The sequence below is a fragment of the Eschscholzia californica genome, unplaced genomic scaffold (assembly GCF_041429995.1).
Source record: "Eschscholzia californica isolate CP2 unplaced genomic scaffold, dmEscCali1.0.p SCAF_3, whole genome shotgun sequence".
Taxonomy (NCBI): Eukaryota; Viridiplantae; Streptophyta; class Magnoliopsida; order Ranunculales; family Papaveraceae; genus Eschscholzia; species Eschscholzia californica.
The window spans coordinates 46,867,778-46,887,098 of NW_028238420.1; the positions used below are offsets into that span (position 1 = coordinate 46,867,778).

General features: G+C 37.8%; 1 protein-coding gene across 2 annotated transcripts; it reads left to right on the forward strand.

The window, feature by feature from the left end:
- Positions 1-305: 305 nt before the first annotated feature.
- On the forward strand, positions 306-13,422 carry LOC147550945 (uncharacterized). 2 transcript variants are annotated; one of them, XM_086671023.1, is made up of 3 exons: positions 306-746; positions 12,056-12,107; positions 13,209-13,422. In XM_086671023.1, exons 1-3 carry the CDS (start codon positions 374-376, stop codon positions 13,297-13,299), a joined length of 516 nt encoding a protein of 171 aa, XP_086527149.1. In that variant the 5' UTR covers positions 306-373; the 3' UTR covers positions 13,300-13,422. The 2 variants fall into 2 exon arrangements, 1 of the variants encoding a protein (XP_086527149.1); XR_015238259.1 differs by lacking the exons at positions 12,056-12,107; positions 13,209-13,422 and adding exons at positions 2,491-2,553; positions 2,645-2,776 and having other exon boundaries at positions 611-746.
- Positions 13,423-19,321: the final 5,899 nt, after the last annotated feature.

The window sequence follows — 19,321 nt, forward strand, 5'->3', positions numbered from 1 at the left end:
ACACATTTTCCACATAAATAAATTTTCGACCTCAGGAGAGGCTGGGGTTGGTGCTGACTTTTTTAGGCTGAGCTGAAGCTGAAAATTTTGGACGAAAAAGTTTTTTCGATGTAAGAGAGACTGCCATTGGAGTTGCTTATAGTCCCGCGGACAACCCGATTGGACAGATTCTCACCCCTACCTCGGACTGCCCCAATCCGTGGGGACGTTAAGAGTGAGACCAGGAGTAGCATAAGAAGGTGTGCCGATAGATCTATCCTTTTAAAAACCCTAAACTCCTCCCTATTTATAAATCTTGTTACCATTCTTAGGGTCTTCCTTCTACTTTAGTATCCCTTATCCATTTCTATCTTCTTCATCGCCGTTTTTCATCATGAGTCAACTCTCAGACACGCTTAGACAAGTCTTTGAATATATTAACCGTACCAAGAGAGGTTCAATAGGCTTTATCAATGGTCAAGTATTGTATTTCAATACTCCAAATTTTGAAGATGAGTTTAGGGATTGTGATTTCGGCAAGCTTAGGAATCAGCTGGTAGGGATGGGATTCACTCAGTATGATGGTAATGTTCCAAACCCGGGTTATTACTACTATCATCCCCATTTCAATCTTAAGTGGAAGAATTCGAATGAGGTTTCAAAGCGATATGAAAGTGCTTTTCCGGATGGAGTAGAAAATGTGCATGGTCCAGTTATTCAGGCCCTTCCTCTTGCAGCTGGAGAATTTCTTAGAGTTAATCCTGAAGGTGAGGGTGTAATATCTAAAACTGTCTTAAATTTATATGAATATATTTGGAATAGCGAAAGACGCTCAATTGGATTGATGAATGAAAAAATTTTATATATACATACATTGAAATTTAAACATGAATTCGAAACTGTCGATTTGAGGAAGCTAATTAAAGAGGTGAGATCATTGGGGTTTGTTGAGTACCACAGAAGCAGACGCCGTGGTCAGACTACTCCCAATGGTGAGTATCACTTTTATCATCCGAATTTTGATGGTGTAGGCTCTAAGCTTACCAGAGTTGACAAGGAAAATAGGGCACGTAGGTTCCCTGCGGGTATAGAAAACCTTATTGGACCAATTACTCGAATGGTCCCTTTATCTATTAGAGGGATCTTGGAGGCGCGTGAGGGTCGGGGACGTCAGCTTCCTGGTGATGGTCATGTTCAACAAGTTAATGCTGAACCGATTCCAGTTCGTGAGACACTTTATAAAATGTTACAAGTAATTAATAGGATGAATTCCCGCATGCATCTTGCAAGGGAGAGTTTTGATGCAGTCGAAATTACTAAGGCTGAATTCGCAGAATTAGTAAGTAAGCTTGCTACCTTCATAGGGCAACCGTGAGCATATGATGGTGTCATTCGTGCCCGCCGAGCACGTAAATTTTGTGAGACACATCAGCCCGAGGAATTTTGTATTAGTCTTTTGTCAAAACATATGGGCAAGGAATTTTGTATAGGTTGATTTACTAGACTGCAACTTGAGGAAATTTGTTCCTCTTGCCCTTAACTGAAACTGGTATCTAGTAGTAATTGTTTTGCTATATTGATTTGACATATATTTTGAGTTTCAGATATGCCTTTTATGTCAAGACTTTCATTATTAGATTTCAGGAGATGATTCTTAATTCCTGTTTTGTTAATTTTTATCCAGTAAATCGTGTTTTGTTAACTTTTTATTCAGTAGATTTCACTATTTTAGTATATATACACAAACCGAGGCGTGGTGAACTTGCATTGTTGTGTCAATTGACTTTGGGGGTTTCAGGAATTGTCTAGTGCGTCGATAAGTTAAGCAATTGAAGCGTAAAATGAGACTTGCATTTGTTGTGTCAACTGACTTTGTGGGGCTGTCCAGTGTGTTGATAAGCAATTGAAGTGAAAATGTCTCAAGTAAATTTCACATTCAGCATTGCTTCTACTTGATGGAAACATCACACACAGGTTGTAGAGATAGAAAGATTAGAAGAGTTCGCCGATTCCCAGTTTCAGGTGTTGCTGGATATAGTGGGAAAGATTTAGTAATCTAAACTAAAATTTCATTTAGTTTGACCCCAGTGGCAGCCAAGGTGCTCTATCTGTTTCTGGTTGATGATTAATAGAGCTTCGGTTTACCTGGGTGTATGTGTAGACCTGTGTATGTGTAGACCTGTGTGTATATGTACCTGTGTGAGAGTAGGAATCAAGCAGGCATCACTTCTTCACACCTTAAAAATTTTACCTGCATACGAGGTAGCACCACTGCCTCTTGATATGCTCTGCCCAAACCAGTATCGTTTTTCACTGGAGATTTTTTTTTTGTTGATAAATTTCACTGGAGATGCATTTGGCTCTTTAGCTAAATATTTCTGTGACGTTATCTTTGTAATAATAACTACTAGATTGATAGTCATCCCTACCAGTGTCTCATGTTTCATATACTGAATTAATAGCACCATACAATCTTAGACTGATCAATTTTGGGTTTGTGAAATGTCTCAGAATAAAATGATTTGTTGGAGGGCTAGGGCTACTGTTTTCCCCACTAGAGGAACCTGCGTAATGGTATGCGGCTAATCTAGAAGCCCCATTTGAATCTAATAGACTGCCATGTTAACCTAACATTTTTTGGCTCGTCCTTCTTTCTTTCTTTTAGGAAACTCTTCCAGCTGGAAAGGGAAAATTATCATAAGAGTGGTGTTAGAACTAAAAGTCGCGGAAGCTATCGAACCTATCCTAGAAATTGATCCGATTATGAAGATTAACCGAAAAGCTAAGCCAAAATCAAATATGCGAACAGAAATTAACGAGGTTCGGCCTAAAGCCTACGTCCTCGGGCGAACAAGAAATCTTTATTGAAGGATAGATGAAGACGACTCACACAACCCGCAAGTTCGTCCCAAGATGGTACCGTATAGAATTTAACCTTCTATACTAGATCTTCGACGACCGAGAAATTTAACACCGCTCAAAACTATGAACAAAAAATTTCTCTCTCACTTGCTCTCTCTCTTTAGCTCTCTCTAAAGAAGAGTTGTTGTTGCTTGTGTTGGTGTGTTGATTACAAAGCACTCAACCCCTATTTATATATATTATAAGCCAAAAAATTGGAAACTGCCTATTGCGCCAAAAAATTGGAAACCATCCCAATTTTTGGAAACTGCCTATAGCTGCCTCTTAAACCGCCTCTTCAATTTTTAGAAACTGCCTCTTACAATTCTCCACCTCGTACACAATTTGATATACTTCAAATTTTGGACGAACACCAGGATACTCCTTGTAAGATATATCTGCTTCTTGTAACTTCATCCGACTGCACCATATGTCCATGGCTGCCTACGTACCCTTTTATAGGATCAAGCCTACCGTAGTTCTACCAACCCTTCACATAAAGATTATCTTGTCGCCATTACGCCCTTTCGGGCAACTTAACACGAGCCGATTTGTAGCAATTCCAGACAATGCTGAAACTTGCTACACGTCACCACTTTAGGCAACATGTCCGCGGGATTCTCATCTGTGTGTACCTTCATGAGAGAAACATCACCTTCCTCTATGACATCTCGTACAAAGTGATACCTGACATCGATATGCTTAGTACGAGCATGATGGACCTGATTCTTCGCCAAGTGGATCGCACTTTGACTATCACACCATACATCCACGCACTCCTGCTTAATCCCTAGATCATCCAGAAGACCCCACAACCACAATGCTTCCTTCACTCCCTCGGCCATAGCCATATACTCGGCCTCCGTAGTAGATAACGCAACTGTAGATTGTAACATCGATCGCCAACTAACTGGAGCACCATGTACCCTAAATACATAACCAGTAGTAGATCGTCTTCTATCTAGATCGCCAGCATAATCCGAGTCAACATAACCGCTTACCTGACATGTGTCTCCACCAAAGCACAAACCCGTATCAACAGTACCCTTCAAGTACCTCAAGACCCACTTCACAGCTTCCCAATGTGTCTTCCCCGGGTTTGCCATAAACCTACTAACCACACTGACCGCCTGTGAAATGTCCGGACGAGTACACACCATAGCGTACATCAAACTGCCAACTGCACTAGCATACGGTACACGATCCATATGATCCTTCTCCACCGTAGTTGTGGGAGATTGTTTTCCCGAGAGCCTGAAGTGTGGTGCCAAAGGTGTTGACACCGCCTTTGCATTCTGCATCCCAAATCGAGAAACTACTCGTTCGATGTAACCTTTCTGATTTAAGTACAGTTTCTTACTTGACCGCTCTCTCTTAATCTCCATTCCTAGTATTTTCTTTGCAGCGCCCATGTCTTTCATCTCAAACTCTTGACTGAGTTGAGACTTCAACTTATTTATCTCCACCATGCTTCGAGAAGCAATAAGCATGTCATCCACATACAAAAGGAGATAAATAAAGTCACCTTCGCGAAGCTTCTTGATGTATACACAACAATCATAGTCACTTCTGCGAAAACGATGCTTTAGCATGAAAAAATCAAATCGTTTGTACCATTGGCGAGGGGATTGTTTCAATCCGTAAAGAGATTTCCTCAAACGACATACTTGATTTTCTTTGCCCTCAACCTTGTATCCCTCAGGTTGAGCCATATAAATTTCTTCTTCCAAATCTCCGTGCAAGAAGGCGGTTTTAACATCGAGTTGTTCCAGCTCAAGATCACAATGAGCAACAATACTCAATAGCACTCGAATAGAAGTATGTTTCACGACCGGTGAGAAGATCTCATTGTAGTCGACCCCTTCTTTCTGTGCATAACCCTTGGCCACTAGTCTTGCCTTATACCTTGTACCCTTGATCTGGGAAGAATCCTCTTTCTTCTTGTACACCCATTTACAACCAATAACAGACTTACCTTCGGGCAATGGGACAACCTCCCATGTCTTGTTCTTGTGGAGAGACTCCATCTCTTCTTGCATAGCAACCAACCAACTCTCTCTTTCCTCCGCGGTAATAGCTTGTTTGAAGGAGACCGACTCGTCGTCTTCCACCGAGAGTGCATATTCAACCACATTTGCCTGCCCGTAATGCCTAAGAGGTTTGTCTGACCCTAACCTCTGTACCGGCTTATATAACCGTTTCGGCCTAGTGTGTACCGAAACATCCTGCTGCTGTTGTTGTAAAACTTGTGTACCTTCCCCTTGAACCTCCTCATGATCGGGTTCATCAATTTCCTCATCCTGAGTTTTATCCTGATGCTCCACCTGATCATGATTCCTAGAAACCCGTTGGTCTTCGGCTTCTACTTCCACTACTTGAGCTTTAGTAGACCCAACATCACCACAACTAGGCACCGTAGCTTTCGCCATAGCTACAATAGATGACTCATCAAACACCACATCTCTGCTGATTACAAACTTCTTGTCTTCCGTACACCATAGCCGATAACCCTTGACTCCTGTAGCATATCCTAAGAAAATTGCCTTCTTTGCTCTATTGTCAAGTTTGTTACCTTTAACATGGTAATAGGCCGTACAACCGAAAACCTTAAGTTTCTCGTAATCTGCATGTTCACCTGACCACACCTCGTAAGGTATGCCGCCATCTAAAGAAGAATGTGGAGACCTGTTCACAATATAACAAGCTGTAGCAACAAATTTTGCCCACCATTCTACGCCTAATCCCGAATTGGAGCGCATACATCTAGCCTTCTCAAGTAGTGTACGGTTCAATCTTTCTGCGACTCCATTCTGCTGAGGTGTGTTTACTACTGTCCAGTGCCTCACAATGCCTTCCTGATTACAAAACTCCTTGAATGCCCCATCCGTGTACTCGGTCCCATTATCCGACCTTAACGTCTTTAGCTTTCGACCAGTTTTGTTCTCAACCATTGCTTTCCACACCAAGAATGTGTTGAATACCTCATTCTTATGCTTCAGAAAATAAAGCCAGACAAATCTCGAATGATCATCAACGAATGTAACAAAATACCTGGAACCACCCTTGGAAGGTAACTTTGCCGATCCCCAGACATCGGTATGTACGTAGTCTAATACATCTTTGCTCCTGTGCTTGCTTGTAGAGAACGTCACCCTGTGTGCCTTCCCGAACACACAATGCTCACAAAACTCCATGCAAGGCTTCTTCATGTCCTTCAACAAGCCTTTCCCGCACATCAAAGATAAACCCTTTTCTGACATATGCCCAAGACGCATATGCCAAAGCCTCGTACTAGCCGTTGGATCCCTTCCACTGATTCCTACTGCTACATCTCCAGTAATTGTTGTCCCCAAAAGTTTGTATAAATTACCGTAACGAGTACCTCTCATTACCACCAAAGAACCCTTAACGACTCTTATGGAGCCATTCTCTATAATTATCTTACAGCCGTTCCGCTCCAACACACCAAGGAAAATTAGATTTTTCCGCAAATCGGGTATGTGTCTTACGTCCGTCAATGTTCTCACCACTCCATCGTGCATCTTGATCCGTATTGTTCCGAGTCCCACAGTTTTACATATACTATCATCACCCAGTATAACTGTACCACCATCTATACTCCTATAGGTAGTAAACATCTCCCTATTTGGGCACATATGGTGTGACGCCCCTGAATCAAGCATCCACTTATCGAAGATCTTCTCAGACACCTCTGTCACCGAGAAACATTCGTCCGCCTCTTCTGACACATATCCCGCCTCTTGCATCTCTTGTTTCTCCTTGTAGCCTTCGTTCTTTTGCTTCAACTTTCTCTTTGGACAAGCCGCTTTAAAGTGGCCAAGCTCACCACAACTAAAACACGTTTTCTTGAAAGAGCCTCTAGATTTGGATCTAGATTTCCCGCCCTTTCCCTTTCCCCTTTCATTACTCCCCCCCTCGTTACAAACAACCCTTGTGCTTGTTCTTTGTCTACTCCACCCGACGCCATACTGCTAGTAGCAACCTTACGAAGGTCATCCGCTAATAGCGAATTTCTCGTCTCTTCCATGGTTAGACTATCACCAACAAGCATCAAAGTTTGAACAAGGTTCTCATAGGATTTAGGTAATGAAAGTAACAATATGAGGGCTTGGTCCTCATCCTCAACCTTAACATCAATATCCTTCAAATCTGAGATAATCCTTTCAAACCTATTCACATATTCCTGAATAGAAGAACCCTCTTCCATTCTACATGTGAATAATTTGGATTTTAAGTAGACCCGATTCGTTAAAGTTTTCGTCATGAAACTGCTTTCTAGTTTTAACCACACACCCGCCGCCGTTGTTTCTTCGTCTACTAGGAACGCCACGTCCCTCTCAAGACACAACATAATGGTAGCCCGTGCTTCGAGATCTAACTCTTCCCAATCCTCATCTGACATATCTCCTGGTTTCTTTCCCGTCAACGTCTTGTGTAATTTCTGCGAGATTAACAGATTCTTCATCTGCATCCGCCAATAAGAAAAATCGTTTTTCCCATTGAACTTCTCTATCTCATATTTCCCTGCTTTGACCGTACCACTTCTCGATCCCATCTTCTCTTCGTTCAATCTCAACAAGGCTCTGGTACCAATTGTTATAACTAAAAGTCGCGGAAGCTATCGAACCTATCCTAGAAATTGATCCGATTATGAAGATTAACCGAAAAGCTAAGCCAAAATCAAATATGCGAACAGAAATTAACGAGGTTCGGCCTAAAGCCTACGTCCTCGGGCGAACAAGAAATCTTTATTGAAGGATAGATGAAGACGACTCACACAACCCGCAAGTTCGTCCCAAGATGGTACCGTATAGAATTTAACCTTCTATACTAGATCTTCGACGACCGAGAAATTTAACACCGCTCAAAACTATGAACAAAAAATTTCTCTCTCACTTGCTCTCTCTCTTTAGCTCTCTCTAAAGAAGAGTTGTTGTTGCTTGTGTTGGTGTGTTGATTACAAAGCACTCAACCCCTATTTATATATATTATAAGCCAAAAAATTGGAAACTGCCTATTGAGCCAAAAAATTGGAAACCATCCCAATTTTTGGAAACTGCCTATAGCTGCCTCTTAAACCGCCTCTTCAATTTTTAGAAACTGCCTCTTACAAGTGGATAACTTCTCGAGCCTAATAGAAATTAAAAAAAGTAAGCAACCCTATATAAAAACTTCTGAATTTCGACTACTGGACCTGGTAGATACCAATTTATTTGTAGAACTCACAAATTTTTTACGCACCATTTCAATGTGAGCAACTAGTTTCCAATAAACTAGTTTCCAAAAGCAAATTACTGAACTTCTACTATTTTCATTCACTTCAACTGTAAGAGTTTGCCGAAGTGAGGATATTTCTTACATCAAATCTTCAATATGATGAAGTAGTGGACCTACAAATTTTTTTTGTGGGAGCACATTTAGGATGTTTGTTACGTGAAAAATTATAAGATGCAAAAATAAAATTTTCTTATGGAAAAGAGTCGTTTTTTTCACATGTTAAATTGAACAATTAAGCGTTTGGTACGATTGTAGGAAAGTTTAAGGGTGTCTTTAAAAAGTAATCTACATCGCACTTCTGAAGTGTTTATAGTCACGAGAGTCATTTGTTTCTTCAAAAACAATCACTACAGTTTGCGTCATAAAGAACTTACGGAAAAAGATAGCATAATAATATTAGAAAAAAAATAGTGAGAATAAAATGGCCAATAATATAGAGAAAAAGTAGTTCTACTAAAATTTGGATGTATGATGGGCCTAAAAAGTTTCCTAAATAGGTCTACACCCGCAAGTGCACGGGTGTCAAGTTGTAAAATTCCGGTAAGACCGGTTCGTTCCTCAGAGACTAAGTCGAATTTCAATTCTAATCTTAAAACTATTAGGTTTTCAAAAAAATGGTTTGATCGATAATATTTTTTTTCAAATAATAAAAAGATAAATAGCACTTAAAATTTAAATAATATTAAAATTGATATTCAGATAAAGGGAACCTAGGGTTTTTCGAATCCATCTTCCTAACAATTCTAACGACAAATTAATTTTGTTCTGATTAGATAGTTCTTTATATAACTCAGGTTTTCAGTCCATGAACGGTCTAAAAACCCGGAAGATTTTATCGTTAAAATGGTAAAATCTTTAATAAATTGTCGAGAAAATGATTATTACGACTTCATCTAAACCCTAGATAGAAAATTAGTTCTTCATGATAAAGGATGGAAGCTTAAATATATGGAAAAGGGAAAGAAAAGTAGAAAAGTTAGATTTCTTACTGATTTTATAGCCAAACAGAGCCTTAGGAAGTGATTTCCTTCTGTTTTTCCGAAAATCTGCCAAACGCACCCTCTGGGAAAACGATTTCTCGTCTTCCCGGAAATGAATTCTCTGAGAGAAAATTATTTTCTCGTCTTCTTTCTTTCTGTTTCTTTTTCAATCTTTCTGTAATCTCTCTCTCTCTCTTTCTCTGTAATCTTCCTCTCTCTCACTAAGAAGTATAAATTAACAAGAGAAATCAAAAGATCACGAAAAATCAAATTACTTTATTAAAAACCGAGAATCTGTTTCTCTCTCTCTCTCTCTACAAAAGCTCTCTTCTGAATCTCTGTCCCTCTCTCTAATTCTTTCTCTTCCTCTGTAATCTCTCTCTCTTTCTCTCACTGTTAACCTTTTCTTTTTCTCACTAAAAGGATCGATTACAGGTTAAGAAGAAGAAGAAAGATAGAAGATGATGATGGTGAGCTCGGGTTCCTGTCTCTGTTTCTTTCTCTCTCTAACCTCTGTCTCTGTTTCTTTCCCGTAAGTCTTAAACCTTTGTGTCTATCTTTGTTTTTTTGTTTTAGAGAGATGTCTTAGCCGAGAGAAGATGCTGTCGAGTATCCCCTTTCCTGTTTTCTTATAGCCGAGAGGATCCATTCCATTTGAAATCTCCTCTCTCTCTAACTCTCATCTCCCCCTTACTCCTCTCTTTCCATTCCGGTTAAACTTTCCGTTTTCTCCCTTTCTATAGATCTCTCTTTCCTTCCCCGTTTCTATCTTCCCATTCTCTGTTTCTAAGAGAAAAGGAAATAAAAAAAAACTTTCCTTTCTCCTTCCATCTAAATTTTGAATAAGAGATAAGAGAGAAAGATGGAAAGGAAGTGAGCTGTTGTGGACGAATCAATGATCCTCTGTGGGACCCGACGTTGGCAGTCACAACGGGTTGATTTCATGTGCCGAGGTCGTATGAGAAATATTACAGCACAAGTTTTGATGATACCACGTGCCAGTGACAGAACATCAGACCGCGGGATCACGGGATTGGATGCTAGGTGGCAAGCAGGAGTACGGAAGTTATGCTGCGACGGTAACACTGAATAATAAGGCTGAGATTCATTTCGCTGCTAGCCAGGCATACACATCCCGGATGATCCACTCCTCAATTTCGCGCCACGTCATCAAAATAATCCCGCTAGCCAGAACATTTCCCGAATTCATCCCACTGGTCAACCGTTTTGAGCCCGGACTTTGACCTATTATAATTCTCCCGTCCGAAGTCCGATTTCACTTCCGCTTTCGCCGATAAATTCGTATTGGACTCTACTTTCACATGAGCACTAATATTGACCAGAATATCCTTGTCATTAAAATGACCAAAATGCCCCTCAAGTATGTCTTTATGACGATGTTTTCGCATCGAACTCCGTAAATGAGACCTGAGAAAGAAAATCAAACAAATAATCAGAGTAACCGCTCGAACTGGACTAACTAACCCGAGTTAAGAGACCCAAATGAGACATTTTCATGTCTCATCAATGTAATTCTGATAAAACGGGGTCAAAATCAAATTTACAAAGAAAGAGAAAAGAGGAACCAATTTGAAAAGAAGAGTCAAAACTCAAAAGAGATAAATTGAGGGCTCAAATTACAACTAACTAAAGTGTAGGGGTACAAATGATTTTTTGTAAAGAACCAAAAGAAATAGAGCAATTGACACAGAGGATTGGAGGGGACTCGGACCCTCGTCTAAATGGTCAAAACACAGCTACAATCCACCGGGCCATCAATTACTTTCCAATTGTGCATGCATTGTCGAGTCTTTAAATGGTTGCTTATCCTTAAAAACTGAAATCAAATCAACTCCACAAATAGTTTTTATTCATGGCATGTGGGGGCACACGCCCCTACAGGCCCCAACGTGGGGCTGACCCTGATGGTGCAACAAAGTAAACTACGTACTATAAGAAGCCACATGTAAAATATTCACATCAAACGAACAAAAGAGTGAAAAATTAGCAACTGGAAAATTGCTAAGCGTTTGAGCACTTTACCACCCGATCAGTAAGCAATTAAGCTCCTCAAAGAAAGGAATGTACTTCAATGCAAATCAACCAAAACGAAAGAATCACAAGTTCAATGTTAAAAGAGTTTTTTTTTTTACTTTTTTTTTGTTGAAGGAGTGTTAAAAGAGTTGAGAAGCCTAAATTACTCAAGAGACATTAGTATCTTCCAAACACCAAACAATGACATTAGAGTTACGGGAATGCTACATATACAAGATCCTTGACAAAATTGTGACTTAATGATTTTTTTTTCACTAAAACACAAAAATTAATCAAAGTTTTTCAAAGTTTGACTTTGATCGGGACCGTTTAAATGACATTTTGTCAAGAATCTTGTCAAAGATTCTTTGTACATTTAACATTTCCCTAGATTTTGTTAGCATGATCTGGTTGGAATGTGAAGTTAGAATTTTCGTTAGATAGGCCTCATGAATATCTTTAACTCTAATCTAAGGGTCTGTTTGATACGTGAGAAAATAGTTTGAGAAAATCGATTTTCTTACGAAATTGGATTTCCGCTGTTTGATAGGAAAGGTTGAGAAAACCGAATTCTTATGAGAAAAAAGGTTGGAAAACCCTTACAAATATTTTACCACAGAATAGGTGGTAAAATGGTTTTCTAACCATAAGAAAACACGGGTCTGCTAAACGACTCTTTCTCTCTCTCTCGATGGAACAGGTCAATCTCTCGATCATCAATCTTCTCTCTCCTTCTTCCTCTGTCATGTTACCCTAGATCATTTTCTCTTACACGACTAACATGTCTTTTCTCCTCTCCCTCTGCCATATTAATCCTAGGCCGTACTTAGAACATAAAACCTAAAACTTCATTTGTGCTTCAGATCGAAATTCTCCAGGTTCTTCAACTAAAGGAAGCTCTGGGGATTGGAATAGGTCAGATTTCCCTAACTATATTTACTTCTTCTAATTATTGCTCATGTACTTGCTAGTTTGCTGGAATAAATAGGTCAAATTTCCACATAATTTTGCTTATTTTGATTACTATCTGCAAGAAATGTTCCTTTAAAATGGGTTTTCATGGTTATGAGGTTCTTAATTTTATTGGGTTTAACTTTTCTTAGAATACTTAAATAGTAAATCATGAAAAAGAAGTTGGGTTGAATTGGTTATACGACCTCACTTCAAAGTGGAATCAAATTTGTTCAAACTGAACATTCATGTACTTGTTATCTTCACTCCTAAGGTTTGGTGTCTTCACGATCATATATTGTTTCATCATATCTAAATTAGTTTATGAGCTGACAAAGAGATAGAAGCAGATCACATGTACAAACTATGTTTCTCTTTTGACTCCCTCCCTCTGAATCATTATAAGTTTATGGGCTCTTTTAAGTGTATGTTAACTACTTGAGCTTTTTTTAAATGTACGTTAACTATTATTTGAGCTCTTCAAATACCTCTTCCACATATTATAGAATTTGGTTGCTGCTTGGTTAAACATTGTTGCTTGTGTTTTTGTTCGATCTTGGTTAAATATGGGTTCATGATCGAAGTACAATAGTATTCATGGGCGTTTATTTGCCCTCAAATTTGTATCAACATTTGAGGTCATAGGATTCAGGTACATCTGGGCATATGAGTCTTAGTTCACAAAGATACTCCTTGGACATCTCCAACTTTAACATAATTTATAGCAATAATTGGAGAACTTTCACCATATTCAGCAACTCCTTCCCAACTTTGGTGGCAAGAGCACCCCATAGAGATACAACAACAATACTTTTTGTTTCATCTGCAATTGTTATCTCACACTTAGGAATTACTTCGTCGTCACTTTTTACTCCAATACTAATTGTAGTAGAAACACTCTGAACAACCCCAAGCACATCTACAAACTACTTCCCATTTATATAGAGTTTCAATTGATCAATCTTGAAAAAATTGTATACACTCTGAACAACCCCAAGCTCCATATTGTTGTTTCCATAGGAGTGTACTTTTCCAGGAACTAACTTCACTCTTGTGAATTTGCAGGTGGTGGATCAGTTACAATCTGGTATTAAATCTAAAAGAGATTGTTGGCAGATTGAGCTACCAAGAGATGGACTTCGAGCAAGTGTCATAGATAAGTTACAAGATGAGAAAAAAATGATGTGGGGTTGGCAAGGAAAGTGCTTTTGTTTAGTGTATGTTATCTGTTTTAAAGCTTTTAATTTACTTGTATGTCTTGTGTGAAATATTAGCTTGGTTTCCTCATTACACGTCAGGTTGCTTAATTCTCGATTTGTTATCTTTAAATTATCTAGTTTTCCTCTTAAATTCGACATCATTAGGCAACCAAGACAATATCATCCACAGGGACCTTAATACCACTAACCTTTTAATGGATGAAAATGAAGAGTTTCTGAAATGCTGACAGAGATGCATGAGAGAAACCAAAGTTTCAAGGAATTTTTTAAAGGCGCTCCAAGTTTTCCCACAACTAACCAAACACTGGAACTTGAATTTCACATAGGAAAGAAAGTCGATTTCTTTCCCATCAGAAAAAAAAATGTTTTCTTACTCAGACTTTCTAACGTATCAAACGGACCCTAAGTATCAATAAGAAAAGCACATAGTGAAAACACAAACCTTGTCCAAAAAAGGAAAAAAGAGAAGTGCAAAACAGTTAAGAATATAAACATGTTTCAATGCGACAAACTCTTCATCATGCTTCCGCAAAGAAAACTTGTGCTTCCACTTCACAATATTATCCTTTAAATTTTGTTCGGGAATCTCACCTCATCCCCCCACCCCACAAAGCAAACAACTTTTATGCGTTCTCGAGACACTAAGTGGTTTGGGGGTCTTAACAAAAAAAAAGTGGTATGGGGGTTTTAAGTTGTCCAACGGTTCAATAGTAACAATATTAGTAGGGTTAATTTTATTTTGGCCCCTTGAAGATGACCAACTGGCCAAAATAGCCCCCTAAAGATGACCAGCTTCTAGGATAGTCCCCTAAATCATTTTTCCGTTCATTTTTCCGTTAAATATTAATATCTCTTTTTTGCGTTACCAATTTTACCCTTCTGACATTAATTGTCTACTATTTATGGTCCCAAAAACATTAACTAACAAGTCTTCTCAATTCATAATTAACTTTCTTCTTTTTCTTAACAATTAATTTTTTCTTTTTATGTTTAGTTTGTGGTTCTTCTATCTTCATATCTTCAAAAATTTTACCCACATCTTCATCTTCAATATTTAAACCATCTTTTTCATCACAATCTTCAATATTTTCTATTAGATTTTTCTCCTAATCACTTTTTCTAAAGTTATTTTCTCTCATAAATCACCACTCTAACAAGTTGAAGATGGATTAGTTTTGGGTGAATAAAAGGTAAAAGTTTTGTTTCTTCAAAAGCCTTAATCTAGAAAGAGAAAGTATTAAGAGGAATACAACTAATATATAATCCAGAATTTTTTTAAGGTTTTTACAATTAAAATCTTGAAGATAAATAAATGTTGAAGATAAAAAAAATATGTTCACAATGATGGTGATGAAGGTAAAAAAGAAATGTCCAAGATGATGATAGGTTCATCTCTAGATATGATGATGAAGATAAAAAAAAATGTTGAAGATGGAGATGATGATGAAGATAAAAAAGAAATGTTGAAGATGATGATAATGAAGATGTTGAAGATGATGATGAAGATAAAAAATAAATGTCTAAGGTGATGAAGGTGGAAATGAGAAGATGTTGAAGTAAATGGAGGAAATGAAAAGAATTATTAGGAATAAAAAAACAAATTGTTGAGAGAAAATGGGAAAATAATGAATGACATGATTTGTGAATTGTGATTAATGATCATGGGACTATAAACATTGGGAGTAATGTCAGAAGGGTAAAACTAGTAATGAAAAAGAAAAAAGATTAATGTCTAAAGGTAAATAGACGGAAAAGTGTTTTAGGGAACTATTTTGAAAGTTGGTCATCTTTAGGGGGCCATTTTGGTGAGTTATTCCTCTTTAGGGGGGCAAACTGGAATTAACCCATTTAATAAAGGCCAACGCTTTGGGGAAAGCTAAATAGTTTCCGGGGTGTGAAGACTTGGTAAAAAATTGGCCAATTTTGTTTGAAAATTTTATTTAGGGGGAAAGCAAAATAGCTTTTCCACCTCATCTCTCTCTCCACCTCACTTCTCTCTCTCCACCTCATCTTCTCTCTCCCTACCATTCTCTCTCTCTCTTCTCCGATTAGGTCGCCGACCCGAAAATTTTCCGGTCGGCGACCATGATAAAAAAAAATAATTCACTCACACTCTCTCTAGAAACTTCGGAACTCCTTCGCCGAAGTTTCTAGAGAGAGAGAGAGTGTGTGAAATTCTTTTTTTCATGGTCGCCGGTCGGAAAATTTTCCGGCCGCGACCTAATCGGAGAAGACAGAGAGGTGAGGTGGAGTGTTTTTTTTATTTCCCCTTAAAATTTATTTCTTCGGAAAATTTCTAAAATTTCTAAAATTCTACATATTCCCTTTAAAATTTCACACCCCGAAAACTATCTAGCTTTCCCCAAAGCGCTGACCTTAATAAATGATTGCTGAGCTTAGTTGGAGAAGAGTTAGACTCTCGCGAGACTATATTCACATTCAGTGAGTCTAGAAAAGATGGACGATTTTGCCGATTCCCGATTTCAGGTGTCGCTGGATAAAGTGGGACAATAATAGAAGAGCTTATGTAATTTGAACTAGAATTTATGTAGTTTGACTCCAGTGACAACCCGGTGTCGAAAAAAATTAAACAATTAAATGTAAATTTAATTTATTGAATCTAAATGTTTTATATTTTGAAACCAATTTTTGAATTTTAAATTTATGACTAATAATTTTTGAAATTGAATTGAAAGTTTTATTTCAAATTAAAAAGATGTGTCTCTACAACTTTTAACTACTTTTATGAAATGTTACAAACTTTCATAAAAATTCTTTCCTTCTTTATAAGTAAGAGAATTAATAAGAAAAAAAAAAAGATTACTTAGAAAAAAAACCAGAAAATAAATTCTGTTTTGATTTATTCTGTCATGAATCCTTAGTCAAGTCTTGATTGATCTTGTGCTCCTTAAGTAAATCTTTACATACTGCTTTGTGCAGATTTATATAAGACTTGTCATATTGCGAGAGACAATTTGCTCATAACCTATAAGTAATCTCAATTTGGAGAGGGAACAAATATTGCTTTAAAGAAAGTGTATTTAAATACGTGTTTAAGGTCTCTAAAATCCCTAACTTGTTGTATTATTAGTTTTTTTAACAATCTTAAAGCAGTATTTTGATGAAGACCGGGACTACTATGACAACTAGTAAGTTTATGAATCAAGATTTGTTGAAATTAGATCGTTTTGATGGTGCAAATTAACGGCTCTGAAAGTGTTCTATATTCTTGATCCTACATTGAAATCAATTCCTGAACCAAGTGAAGAAGATACTAACGAATTAAAGGATGAAAGAAAGAAGAGAGAGATGAACTTATTTGTAGAGGGACAATATTTTTTGTCATTTCTCAATAATGAGAAAACCCGAGTTGTTCTTTTAACAAACAAAGTGATTTGTCTAAGGTTTTATCCATCAATATTCAATTTGTACTGAATCGGTGAGGGATAATATTTGTTGTCATTTTTTGATGATGAGAAAATCTGAGTTGCTCCGTGCATGTTTTCGAACAAACATATCATATCGAAAATATAAGAACCTTTCGGGTTTTCTTTCTCAAGAACGACTCCTAGAATTATCTTACAGGTATTGGACCTATCCATTCACGACTTTTACAAGAACCCTTCCTTTAGTTGTCGAATGGTTGTGTATGCATTTATTTCATTAATTCCTTCAAAAGATAAGATTTTATAGATGCTCACAAATAACTCGTTTTGACATTTTTCCCATACTGTCATGTCCTTCTTTAATCCTCGACTAGAGAGTATTAGTCAACCTTGGGATTGGGATGCTCTCAGACGTTTTCTTTGTTTTGAATCTGAGAACGATTCTCAGATTCTTTTTATAATGAAGGAAACTAATTTCGTCCAACTCCTTCTCAATGACCGAACGAAGGATGAAAAACAATTTTATCATAGTTATATATTCAATACATTAAAGAAAAAATGAAATTCAAAAATTTGTTATCATCGAAAAAACTAATTTTTTGCCACATTATCCAATGAAAACCATCTCTGGTTGAATAATGTGATTCTAAGATCTCATTTTTTTCGAAGTTAAGCGGACTAGGACCCCGCCCTCAACCTTGTCATCCTGTGTGAATAAACTCTTTACTGATCATACTATACGACTCTTGGTTGATGAATCATATGTTAATGTGTTAGATTCATCTTTTGCTTTGATATCCAAAACTCTTTTGTCAATTCGTTGAGAATAACTTTAGACGTGTAAACCTCTGCCATAATTCTACCGGTACTGTCCCAAGGTAAAAGATGGTACCTTGTGGACGTAGACCCGCCATCAATTAACAAGGGCTCAACATGTGTCTTAGTCTGGGCAGGCTTTATTCAGAATTCTTTTTAGGGACTTATACGTTTTTGTCATACTTACTTTACCTTGAACTCAAACATAACCATCCACGACATAACAAGTAAATAAGTAAGTAAATGCGCGCGAGAAAATAAGTTAAACACATAAGATCCTAGTATGACTCTTATCCAAAGAGATAATCTTCTTAGGATACTTTTTGTTTCGCCTCCAGTTCGCCTAGTCGAACCTCCATTGATTTCTCTCACTCGAATCAGGATCACATCCTTTGGTTCTCCAATGGACTCGATAGACCCTAAACTGTAACTACAAGACTCAACGATACGCAGATCGTATAAAACTTGAAATTAAAATTAATAACATTGGAAACCATGTTGTTCTTAAAATAAGAATAAAATTTTTTTTATGACCATACCAGTTTCCACATTCACATCCATACATACACAATAATATCACATTCATCATATAATAAAGTATGCATGCTAGTTTAGATTCGTCTCTAAGGGTCGAATCTAGGTTTGTTACAATCTAGACAACTTTTTGGGAGAAAATATTGACATCTCTATGGCAAACGGGTCCTAACTCTATTTTTGTAAAATTTGGACTAATGAATGTTTGGACTTTAACCATAATGATTTTCATAATCAATATTAGGGAAAACTCTGTTTGAGACTTCAGACCACCCGGGTCAATTTCGGTAAAATATGAATAAAAGCGAGATAAAAATCAGAGAATTGTTCGGGGGCAAGTCTTGGTCAAGGCCCCAGCCCCTCTTGATCTAGACATATGGACTTGTCTTGGACAAGGTCAAGATATGTCTTGCCACGAGCCAAGCATGTTCTCGACCATGGGGCAACATGCTTTGGGCCTCAAGTGCTGGGACGCGTCCTAGCCCTGGGCCAGGACGCGACACTATGGCCCGGACGCGTCTGGCCTAGTGCTAGAGTTCGAGACGTACTCGAACTTCCCGTCCATGTCCTTACGCGCATGGACAAAGTCCGACCCAGACGCGTCGTGGCTGGCCAGAACATCTTCTTCTCCATTTTTTTTTTCAGCTATTGGATTTGAAAGACTCAAAATCAAAAATCCAATTTTAAAAACTCTTTTGAAAAATATTTAAAACTTTAAGCTTCCCTTTTGAAAATTATTTTCAAAAACCTAAAATTTAAAGTCAAACCTATTGAAAACTCTGTTCAAATTGCTTTGAAACCAATTTGATTGAACATTAATCTCATTCAAAATCAACCAAATTGATGTCTGGAATCTATTCAGACTAATCTATCTAAACAAGTTCGAATTTAGTCAGTCTAGCCAAAATTAGCTCTTGCAAGAGGCTCTTACGCCACTATAAGGTTTCGTAGTCACGTAGTATTTTAAGCAGAATTTCGGACGTCTAGTACGTATAACACTAGCTACCAGGATTGCATGCAAGAACTAGATGGACTAGACCAGGATAGAGATTATACCTGAATCGCTTCCCCTCAAACTAAATCCGATGCCTTTATCCCGAAGATTAGATTTCCAAACTGCAACTCCTCTACTGAGACACTCGAGCAAACGACTTGATTTCCCGCCATTAGAGTCAGCTAGGACCTTACGAGGAGGCTGAGATGAAGAACCTTTTTTCTTTGA